Source organism: Mauremys reevesii, linkage group 7 (assembly GCF_016161935.1).
Source record: "Mauremys reevesii isolate NIE-2019 linkage group 7, ASM1616193v1, whole genome shotgun sequence".
Taxonomy (NCBI): Eukaryota; Metazoa; Chordata; order Testudines; family Geoemydidae; genus Mauremys; species Mauremys reevesii.
Genome location: NC_052629.1, coordinates 89,904,263 through 89,915,947, shown reverse-complemented (window position 1 = coordinate 89,915,947; position 11,685 = coordinate 89,904,263). Strand labels below are relative to the sequence as shown.

The 11,685-nt window shown below is 42.7% G+C and overlaps 1 protein-coding gene across 1 annotated transcript in view; it reads left to right on the top strand.

Moving 5' to 3' along the window:
* The first annotated feature begins 669 nt into the window (after positions 1 to 669).
* The window catches only part of GP9 (glycoprotein IX platelet), a 46,555-nt gene continuing 35,539 nt past the window's right edge, over positions 670 to 11,685 (top strand). Inside the window, exons 1-2 of the mRNA XM_039481942.1 lie at positions 670 to 680; positions 1,844 to 2,025. Of these exons, the coding sequence (XP_039337876.1) occupies positions 670 to 680; positions 1,844 to 2,025 (193 nt within the window). The remainder of the gene's footprint in view (positions 681 to 1,843; positions 2,026 to 11,685) is intronic.

Here is an 11,685-nt window from a genome sequence, read left to right as displayed (position 1 = left end):
TCAAACAAACCCTGTCAGCGACCACAAGACTTTTTTAAAGAGTAATATAAACAACACTTCTGCATTAGAAAGAAAAAGAAAGAAAACCCTAGAGCAAACTCCAGAAATCATGGCTGGCATTTTAACACAACCAGCCAAGTTAGAAATCAAATTCACAGCATGATCAGTTTGTTTCCTGCTAGCATGGAGAAGAGCTGTCTTTTTTGGTCTAAAGAAACTCACAATGGGATGGGCAGGTTACTAGAAAATCAGTAGACAAATGACTTTTTAAATGGATAAAACAGGAGACATCTTTGTGAAACCCTGGAAGCACAAATCAGAGCTATTTAGTTTTCAATTAAAAAAACAGTCCAAAAGATTGTATTTTAAATTAATCTGATATTAATTCACATTGCAGAAAGCATACGCTTTACACCCTCACACTTACATTCCTAAGGGAAGCAGCCCTAACTGAAGAATCAGATTTTATGTTCTTTTATTAGCGTATATATAAATATTAAGGACAAAATCCTGCTATCAACAGGAGTTTTGTGCATGTTAAGAACGCAGCACAAGGACCCTGGTAGTGGAGTATAGATGCTGATAATAGCACAGCGTACAATATTCAGGAGAAAACAACAAATCACTGAGTAGAGACAAACTTCAGTTTTGTTTAGGTCAATGGTAAGTATGTGTGCCAGGTAAAATGTGATAAAGGGCTAAACTTTCTAGAGAGCTCAACTCCCATTTAGGCATCTAAATGAAAGGGCCAGATTTTAAAAAGTGTTCTGCACCCCCCATTGTTTTTGTTATTAATTATTTGCATTACTATAGCACCTAGGGGCCCTAATCATGGAGCAGGACCCCACTGTACAACCACAGAACAAAAAGACAGTTCCAATGGGAGTTTTTGCATATTTGATCACTTCATTTAGTTGCCTAGGTGTGAGCAGAGCAATTTTGAGAATCTGGTCACATCATGTAGTTAGAGAGGAAACACCAGCACTTACTCGTAGGTGTTATAGGCAGAAGGGAACATCATGATCATCTGATCTGCAGGCCACAGAACCTCTCCTACCACTCCTGTAATAGGCCCATAAACTCTCACTGAGCCTGGTGTACACTACAAGTTTAGGTCAAATTTAGCAACGTAAGATCGATTTAAACCTGCACCCATCCACACGACGGAGCCATTTTTGTCGACTTAAAGGGCTCTTAAAATCAATTTCTGTTCTCCTCCCCGACGAGGGGATTAGCGCTGAAATCGACCCTGCTAGGTCGAATTTGGGATAGTGTGGATGCAATTTGATGGTATTGGCCTCTGGGAGCTATCCCAGAGTGCTCCATTGTGATCGCTCTGGACAGCACTCTCAACTCAGATGCACTGGCCAGGTAAACAGGAAAAGCCCCGCGAACTTTTGAATTTCATTTCCTGTTTGGCCACCATGGCGAGCTGATCAGCACAGGTGACCATGCAGAGCTCATCAGCAGAGGTGACCATGGAGTCCCAGAATCGCAAAAGAGCTCCAGCATAGACCGAACGGGAGGTACTGGATCTGATCGCTGTATGGGGAGACGAATCCGTGCTATCAGAACTCCATTCTAAAAGACAAAATGGCAAAACATTTGAAAAAATCTCCAAGGGCATGAAGGACAGAGGCTGTAACAGGGACCTACAGCAGTGCCGCATGAAACTTAAGGAGCTGAGGCAAGCCTACCAAAAAAACAGAGAGGCAAACGGCTGCTCCAGGTCAGAGCCCCAGACATGCCGCTTCTATGATGAGCTGCATGCCATTCTAGGGGGTTCTCCTACAACTACTCCAGCCCTGTGTGTGGACTCCGTCAATGGATTCTCACGCAACAGGTATTCAGATTTGGAGGATGAGGAAGATGATGAAGAGGAGGAGGATGAAGATAGCGCATGGCAAGCAAGCGGAGAAGCCATTTTCCCCAACAACCAGGAACTGTTTATCATCCTGGAGCCAGTACCCTCCCAACCCACCGAAGGCCGGCTCCCAGACCTAGAAGGCGGAGAAGGGACCTCTGGTGAGTGTACCTTTGTAAATATTGTATATGGTTTAAAAGCAAGCATGTTTAATGATTAATTTGCCCTGAAGATTTGGGATGCATTCACGGCCAGTACAGCTACTGGAAAAGTCTGTTAACATGTATGGGGATGGAGCGTAAATCGTCCAGGGACATCTCAATGAAGCTCTCCTGGATGTACTCCCAAAGCCTTTGCAAAAGGTTTCTGGAGAGGGCAGACTTATTCCATCCTCCATTAGCATGCCAGGCCAGTAGCACGTAGTCTGGAATCATTGCACAACAAAGCATGGCAGCGTATGGTCCCTGTGTTTGCTGGCATTCAAGCAAGATCCGTTCTTTATCTCTCCATGTTATCCTCAGGAGAGTAATATCATTCATGGTCACCTAGTTGAAATAGGGGAATTTTATTAAGGGGACATTCAGAGGTTGCCATTCCTGCTGGGCTGTTTGCCTGTGGCTGAACAGAAATCATCCCCACTGTGCGCCACACGGTGGGGGGGAGGGGTGAAGCGATCATCCCAGAGAATAGGGTGTGTGTGTGTGAGGGGGGTGTTAGTTGGGTTTCTGCTTCACGTTAACCTGAAAACCGCAGCCCCTCCCTTTAAATGGCCAACCCAATGGGTGCTTGGTATGGGACATGAGGACGCTGCTGTTTGAAACCATTCCCACATGTTATGAAGGTTAAAGAAGCCAAAAGACTGTGGCTTACCATGTCTGCCTGCAAGCCAAATTCTGTTGCCAGCTGGCCCTGCATGTGTGATCTCTCACACCAAACCAGCAGGCCCTCAATATAAGAGGCAAAATGCGACCTTGTAAAGAAAGCACATGTGCTATGTAATATTAACAGCTTGGTTCACCGTGAAAGAGTCTACCCATTGTTCTCTAAAATGTGTCTTTATAAATACTACTCTCCCTTTTTTTTCCTCCCGTAGCTGCAAATGTTTCAATGCTCCCTGTATCATCTCCATCCCAGAGGCTAGCAAAGATTAGAAGGCGAAAAAAATGCACTCACAATGAAATGTTCTGTAAGCTCATGTAGTCCTCCCACACTGAAAGAATGTGTGGAGGCAGACAATGTCAGAGTGCAGGACAGCACAAAATGAAGGCGAGGACAGGAGGGACACGCGAGAGGACAGGTGGCAGGAGCAAGAGGAAAGGTGGTGGGATCAAGATGATAGGTGGTGTCAGCATGATGAAAGGAAGCAGGAAGCAATGCTCAGGCTACTGGAGAATCAAACTGATATTCTCCGGCGTATTGTTGAGGTGCAGGACAGGCAGCAGGAGCACAGACCGCTGCTGCAGCCCCTGTGTAACCAAATGCCTTCCTCCCCAAGTTCCATAGCCTCCTCACCCAGATGCCCAAGAACGCGGTGGGGGGGCCTCCGGGCACCCAACCACTCCACCCCAGAGGACTGCCCACACAACAGAAAGTTGGCATTCAATAAATAAGTTTTGAAGTGCAGTGTGGCCTTTTCCTTCCCTCCTCCCCCACCCCACCTGGGCTACCTTGGCAGTTATCTCCCCATTTGTGTGACGAATTAATAAAGAATGCATGAATTTGAAACAACAATGACTTTATTGCCTCTGCAAGTGGTGATCGAAGTGGGGAGGGGAGGGTGGTTGGCTTACAAGGAAGTAGAGTGAACCAAGGGGACGGGTTTTCAAGGAGAAACAAACAGAACTTTCACACTGTAGCCTGGCCAGTCATGAAACTGGTTTTCAAAGCTTCTCTGATGCGCAGCGCGTTCTGATGCGCAGCGCGTCCTGCTGCGCTCTTCTAACTGCCCTGGTGTCTGGCTGCGCATAATCAGTGGCCAGGTGATTTGTCTCAACCTCCCACCCCGCCATAAACATCTCCCTAGAATTTGCTTGTGTTATAGCAGGAACACTGTCCAGTGGAATGAGCGTTCAATGAGATGAACAGTATTGGAAGTGAAAAGTTGAATAATGGGTTTTGAGTAGACATCAATGCTTTTTTTTTGCTCATAGCGAATGTTAATGCCCAGAACTCTAAGTTACTGCTCAGAAAACCTCCACTCTGAGATGTATGTATGTGTTGCTTTTGTTTCAGAAGAGACACTATCATACATTTAGTTTAATAAAGTAGTTTGTCTTTTATATGACTATTCTGTGACTTATGAAATGTTGCCACAAAAAAGTGTCTCGGTATATGATTTTGAAAACATGATCTCCTTAGGTTAAACTGTGAGGAGAAGGGGAGGCTGTTCTAAGCATACTGGTGACACAAAAAAGGGCAGTGTTTATTATATTATTATTATATAAAACAAAACAGAGCCAAAGTTAACCAGCTCTTGAATTCTCCAATAAGGATTTTAGAGTTTTCTTCTGGATCATTACAATAACAAAGATATGGAGACAGAAATACTTTTAAAAATCTTTTGTGCATGCAAATGAAGAAACAGGAGCACCTGCTCCTACAGCTCCTAGGTTCTTTTGGGAAGAAAGGCAGGTTAGTTTGAAACAATTTTCATACTTCAGTGACACAATAGTCAGTGTCAAACCTTGTGTGGGGTTTTGTACTCCCACAATATGTAGAGGCAAAACTAACAAAAACACAACACTAAAATGCTACAAATTGCAGTTCATATCCTGTTACTTCTCATAAAAATATGCATGATGGAATCCAGCACTTCGAATGAACCCGTAGGAAATCGTATGCTACAGAGTCCAGATTCACTTCCATTTTTTGCACAGAATAGAAGTTGTAAATAGTTTTAAAGCTGCATCTGCTCTTGAACAATATTATGAGGACATGGCACTGGCTATTGCTGGAAATAAACAATAGGGGATCTTAAAGTGACAGTGTAATTGCCTCGAAAATAGTTTGTTCTTGTAGTTTATTCTTTGGCTCATATAAATTGTCACACAACTGAATGTCAAATGCAATCTAATTTCCTCTGTTCTTTCCCTACCACATCACAGCCAACCAAACACCACATAAAATTTTCAATACAAATTATAGCAACTGTGGGAGCAGAGCGTTAGCTAGTCACTCTATGGCCACCACGCTAGAAGGATATTACTGCAGAAGGAGGCAAAAAAAAAAAAAAGCTGTAGCATTATTTTACACAATTAACAGATAAGAACACAATTTAAAAAGGGACAGAGTCATTTGGACCCATATTTAAAATTTATTTTCTAAAATAGTCTGTAAGTGAGGAAGAGAGAGATAAACTGTTTAAGCAATGAATAGTTAGTAGACACACAGTACACACAGATGTTTCTTATAGAGTACAAATAAAAAGCTTCTACATGAGATAAGATTGCCAGTCTAAAAATGTGAGCTTTCATGTATGAGACCTAACAATATGTATAATGTTTTTAATCCATGGGCTACTTATTCCTGTTGGGTCATATCTGCAAAATCCTCTCTCTAAATGGCAGAGTTCTACTTTTTACAATCTTTAAACTCCTTGCCTCTCTTCATTCTCCTGAATTGCATCTTCTAAACAAAGGCTTGCCCCATACAATTAACTGCGCCAAAATGTGTCATCAAGGCTATTTATTCTAAATATTCCCAAAAAACAAAACAAAAACTTTGACAAAAAAAGTATAACATTTTTTCGCAAAAACGATGACAAAAATTTTGAAAAAAAGACAGAAAATTGGTCGATTTCACTGGTGTCCCAAGTTGCCCAACTCTATGGTGTTGAGCAGAGGGCAAGGCCAGATGGCTATAGTAAAGTAGCGAGGAACAGGTATGTTAGCCTGAGGCTAAACAAATCCCTGGTACCATGGTAACCAAATGGCAGTTGTTCCAGGTTAATCAAGACACCTGGGACATAGCTAGGTTGATTAGGACACCTGAAGCCAATCAAGAGCTGGCTGGAACTAGTTAAAAGCCTCCCAGTTAATCAGTGAGGTGCATGCATTAGGAGCTGTAGGAGGGAGCTGCACTGTTGGAGGAACTAAGCAGTACAAATCCATATCAGGTGCAAGGAAGGAGGCCCTGAGGTAATGGTGACGGAGATATTGAGTGGGGGCTGCTGTGGGGAAGTGACCCAGGGAATTGTACATGTCCTATTTCCAAAAAGTCAGCTACCATAGCTGCTACTATTAGGGCCCCTGAGCTGGAGCCCAGAGTAGAGGGCGGGCCTGGGCTTCTCCCTCCCCTCCCCAATTAATCACTGAGACTGGGAGACAACAGAGACTGTGCAAGGGAGGGTAGCTTCTCCTCACCTCCCTTGCTGGCTTATGATGGAAAATGGCTCAGTAAGCTGTGACCCTTGCCTCTAGAGAGAGAGAAGGGCTACGTGGAGGGTCACAGGGAGGCTCTGAGGCTAGCAAAATCCACCAGGAAACGTGGGACCTGTGGAAACAAGGACAGAACTTTGTCACACCATCTAATCTGTATTTTAGAACAAAACTAGGTTTTTTTCACTAAATGAGATTTTTTTCATAAAAAAATCTCATCTGCTTTTTGTGGAATATTTTGTTGGAAAACTGTATACCTCAAAATTAAAAGGTTTTCAGGTGAAGACTGAAATATTTAATCCAGAAACCAAAATATTTAGATTCTGACAGGACTGGGTTTGGGAAGGAGGGACCCATTAGAGAACACTCCTTTTCAGAACCAGGCAAGGAACCCAAGATTGCTTTTGTCTCAACATTCCTCTGTTCTCAGCAAATGGCTGTGAAATCACTGGCAAAAGTGTGTCTCATCCCCTCTAATGGCTGGTCCACAAAGCAGTGGTAGGTTGTCATAATCTGTCAGTTATCATTATTGACTATCTGAATAGTGAGCATGGTAGAATGCTATCATTGTGTCAACTGCACTGTGCCTTGCAGGATAAGTGCCTAGGCAGCAGAAACAGAAGTCCCACTAATAGGCTGGTTTGGTTTAGTTTGTAGCCTCAAGTGGCTTGTTGAAATTAAGAGTTCTTCTCTATGCTAGTCATCAAGAGCATGTCTTAGCCCAAATGATCAGCATCTGAGTTAACCAGTGAGCAGCCACCCTGCAAAGACCTACCCATGTTACCATGTCCTCGTGGATGCTGCACTCCCTCTGGGGAGGCATTCCATGGTTCTTAGTGATGCAGTAAACTAAGCTACTATGATTCTTTCCAAATGAATTGTAGGAGAACTTCTGGGCACAGAGGGAATTGTGGGAAAGCGCTGCGGGACAGAGAATGCAGGACAGTTTAGCCTGCATCCTCACTCTTAAGTGGGTAGGTTACCAGCCCAAGTGAAAGTGGGACATGGGCTTTAACCGATGCTCCCAACTGTGCCAGCTCACCTGGGTTGAAAGCACCACCAAACTTGGGTGAAAAGTCTTGTGTACGTGGGCAGCAGGGTAGCTAGGGGCAACACCCAATAAGAATCATGCCATGAAGATATATCCCCAAGTTGTCTGAACCTGCAGGAGGAGAACATAATTTGTTTACATAAAAATCCTCTAGCTTGAATAATAGGACAGGCACAATTTGGTCTCCTTTCAGAAAGCACTAGGAAGAAAAAAGAAGGCTACATTTATTTTCTATTCTATTGTCTGATAGTCAACTGAATAGAACTGAAGACTATATAAGAAGTCAGTGTGAAACTGAGTGCTGCTGTATCTAGAATGTGAAATTAGTCCTGCACATGGTAATGATTGCTAAGCACATCACTATGGAAATTGAAAGCTCACAGCAGGCATAGGGAGCCCTTAGAAAGCTGGCAAATCAATGTGCTCTATGCTGCGGCAAAGAACAATTCCAGCAGCACGACCTTTAAACAACTTCACGTATTGTAAGTAAATAAAAGGGAAACTGAACTGAGACAAGTATAGTGAAATAAAAGTATACTGTGGTCCTGTAGCACCTTGGCTAGCAACAAAGGATCTCAAAGCACTTTGCAAATAATTGAACCTCACAGCACTTCTGTGAGGTAGGGCAGGAATACTAGCAGGGACTACTTACCCACTGCTGGAGTGAAATAGGCAGCTGTTTAACAACAATATCACAAAGGAAACTGCTCAGTGTATCCAAGTAGAAAGAGTAGACTTAATGAATTTGCCCAGGATAGCAGATTTAACACCCCCACCCTTAGGAAAGTCACATGGCCCTTTTAGATGAGAAGTGGTCAGTGTATTGGGGGTAAAGAAGGTGGGATATCCTTCTCTCCACACTATGGGAAGGGTGGGCTTTAAGGCACTGGGCTGGAATTTAGGAGATGTGGATTCACAATTCTGTGCCTTAGCTCCCAATCTTTTGTCCCTTTCTCCCACACATTTTCCTCCTTGTCTATTTAGAATGTACACTCTTCTGTGGAAGGATTGTCTGTTACTCTGTGTTGTTGGGTTTTTTTGTTTTTTTTTTTACAGTGTTTAACTCCAAAACCAATACAAAATTACAGAAGCAGCTATTTTCTGATGTCCCTTGGACAGGAGGAGGAATGGAAATACTAGGTTCATATGGCTCAGAAAGGAAGCGTGGCAACTGATTTGAGCAGCTGTAGAGGACAGGAGTGAGGATAGTGTATTAGTGACATACAGTATATGCAAAAAAATGGAAAGTAAGGATTAAAGTAACGGAGTGTGGCAGGAAGAGAAAAGGTAACAGAGGGAATGCGAAGAACAGGAAGAGAGGGTTGCAGAATAATCAATCACCCCAAAAGAGATGAGTGCCTGATCTGAGTGTGAGCTTCCAGTGGGAGATGTTGGATTTTTTGGCTGTGATGGGGCATATAAGCCCCATACAGGAGAAGAAGGGATTCAGGAGCAGCTGTTACTTTGTGCACAGTCTGCACTTTGTACATAGATTCCCTGTTCCATTGATGAAATTAAACTGGGCAGGCAGCAAGCAGGTAAACACACAGAAAGAAAGTGTAGGAAGGAAGAGAGGCGAGGGATAGCAGGATTGCTCTCATAGATCTTTTGGTTGGGCCTGAACAGACTAAACAAAATTAGGGGAGCTGAAAAACCTTTCAAGCAATTTTCCAAAGGATTTTTGTAGTGTAATGACATCTTGTTGAAGAGCATTCACCAGAAACTTGAATTTTTAGTCAAATTAGCCTCTTTTTTTTTTTTTCCTGAGTGACCACAGGAAGGAAATAATGGAGGGGAAAAGGCCATGCAACACACACATACAAGGGAAGAGAAGATTTCTGGTTATCTCACCTAAGCTAGAACAGTCAGGACCTAAGTTCTATATCTCATCCAACACCTCTAGACACTCAGCACCCTTGAGCGGAGGCATGGTTCCCACATTTTCTCAGAGAAGAGTGCCACATCTCAATGACCATCACCATTTCCTGCTGCACCTCCTTGCTCCTCAGAAGTTTTCCACCAAAGTACTTACATGACCTAACCATCCTCCGCTTGTGTGGTCTGGTAGGATTCCCTGTACAAGTTTGTCTGGCCCCAGACTAATGCTTATCCTGTTTCCCAGCATATTTTATTTCACTGTACAAAGTGCAGTTCTCCCTTCCATGTATTTCACACTTAACAAAGAGAGATTTCCTGGTATACTGCCACAAGAACATCATCAATCTTTCTTTTATTTTTATATAACTTTATTTTACTAAAAGCAAGCATGGCACAGATTAGTACTGCAGGAAGCTATTGAGCTCCTATAACTTAAAGCTCTGCTGTCAGTACTGCCCTTGATAAGGATATAATTTTTTTTAATAACTGGACCCTTTATTTACTAAGTCAGTGTAGCTTACTGGTCAAAGCAAGGGACAAGAAATCAGAATTCCTGGGTTCTATTCCCAGCTCTGTTACCAAATCACTTACCTTATAGGAGGTTGTGAGACTTAGGCCAGGTCTACGCTAGAAAGCTAGGTCGACCCAGCTATGTCATGAAAGCACCTCTGAATTCTGGGTCTCCACTGACCAAGGACAACAACTCTGAGCGGGATGTGGTGGAAGGAGAAGGGAGGGGCACGTAAAAGGAAAAATTGTTTGTTGGACTATGTTTTAGTGACTTTGCTCCAGAATACTATATTTGTGACTGGGAAACTAATATAAATATACATTTCCTAGTAGGCCAATATTTTTTAAATGCATTATTTGCCAAGGTCATTATCTCATTGTCACTATCTCAAGAGATCACTATCTTGGGGAGTTTCTGTACTAAACATTTTTATTATATTATAAATTACTTTTTACATAAGAACGGTCATACTGGGTCAGACCAATGGTCCATCTAGCCCAGTATCCTGTCTTCTGACAGTGGCCAGTGCCAGGTGCTTCAAAGGGAAAGAACAGAACAGGCAATCATTGAGTGATCCATCTCTTGTCGTCCACTCCGAGCTTCTGGCCAACAGAGGCTAGGGACACTCAGAGCATGGAGTTGCATCCCTGCCCATCCTGCTAATAGCCAGTGATGGACCTATTCTCCATGAATTTATCTAGTTCTTTTTTTGAACCCTGTTATAGTCTTGGCCTTCACAACATCCCCTGGCAAAAAGTTCCATAGGTTAACTATGTTGTGTGAAGAAGTACTTCTTTTATTTGTTTTAATCCTGCTGCCTATTAATGTCATTGGGTGACCCCTAGTTCCTGTGTTATGAGGAGTAAATAACACTTCCTTATTCACTTTCTCCACATCAGTCAAGATTTTATAGACATCTATCATATCCCCCGTTAGTTGGCTCTTTTCCAAGCTGAAAAGTGCTAGTCTTTTAAATCTCTCCTCACAGAGTTGTTCCATACCCCTAATCATTTTAGTTGCCCTTCTCTGTACCTTTCCCAACTCCAATATATCTTTTTTGAGATGAGGTGACCAGAACTGCACTCAGTATTCAAGATGCAGGTGTACCAAGGATGTATATCGTAAAAGCGGTTTGCCAGACTGATCAGCAAACCAATGCTGACAACCTATGTGAAAAGGCTGCAAAACACTACGCCTCTGGACTGCATCGGCATGCAGAAAACTTTATCAACCAATCACTGTCAAAGCCAATTTTAGAAATACTTAATGTGGCTATTAAGAATGCTGGCGAGAAAACACAGTTTATGCAAACAACATGGCTGTCATATCATACTTTCTATTTAAGCAAGAGATACTACAAACTGGAGGCCAATGTTAAGTACATTGTCACTTGTTAATCCTGAAGTTGGACACTGGTTCTGACCAAATTCTCACTATTTTTCTGCAAGAAACTCAACTGAGTGGTTGGAAGCATGCAGCGCAACAGTGAAAGACTCAGCAGTTGAAAAAGCGAAGAACTCTCACCACATTCAGAAAATGTGCATACATGGCCGATGAATGCACCAATGCAAATGGACATCAAGTATTAAGTCATTGCGTACATTATCTTGATGTCAGTGGTAGGCCATTAGATGCATTTCTAGATATTCAGGTTATAGAAGACACATCGGCTGCATCTGTGACATCTTAGAGTTAAATGCTTATAAATTCAACCCCGAAGAGATGGCTACTTGGCTTTGCTCAGGGAAAAGTATAACCCTAATCTCTCCTATACCTATTGCAGAGGCTATCTACCCTAACTAGCACTAGTACGAGCTGCAGAATCTTCAAAAAAGACATTTAAAAAGCCATAAATGTAATGTCTTTGTTATACTTTTTTTTTTCCAGCAAGAATCCAAAAGGACTAAATGTCTTGGAAAAAAATAGATACACTGGGACTGAAGTTCAAAGAAGTCTGACCTGGGAAAACCCACTGGCTTTCTCATGAGCGATCCTTGGCTGTCTT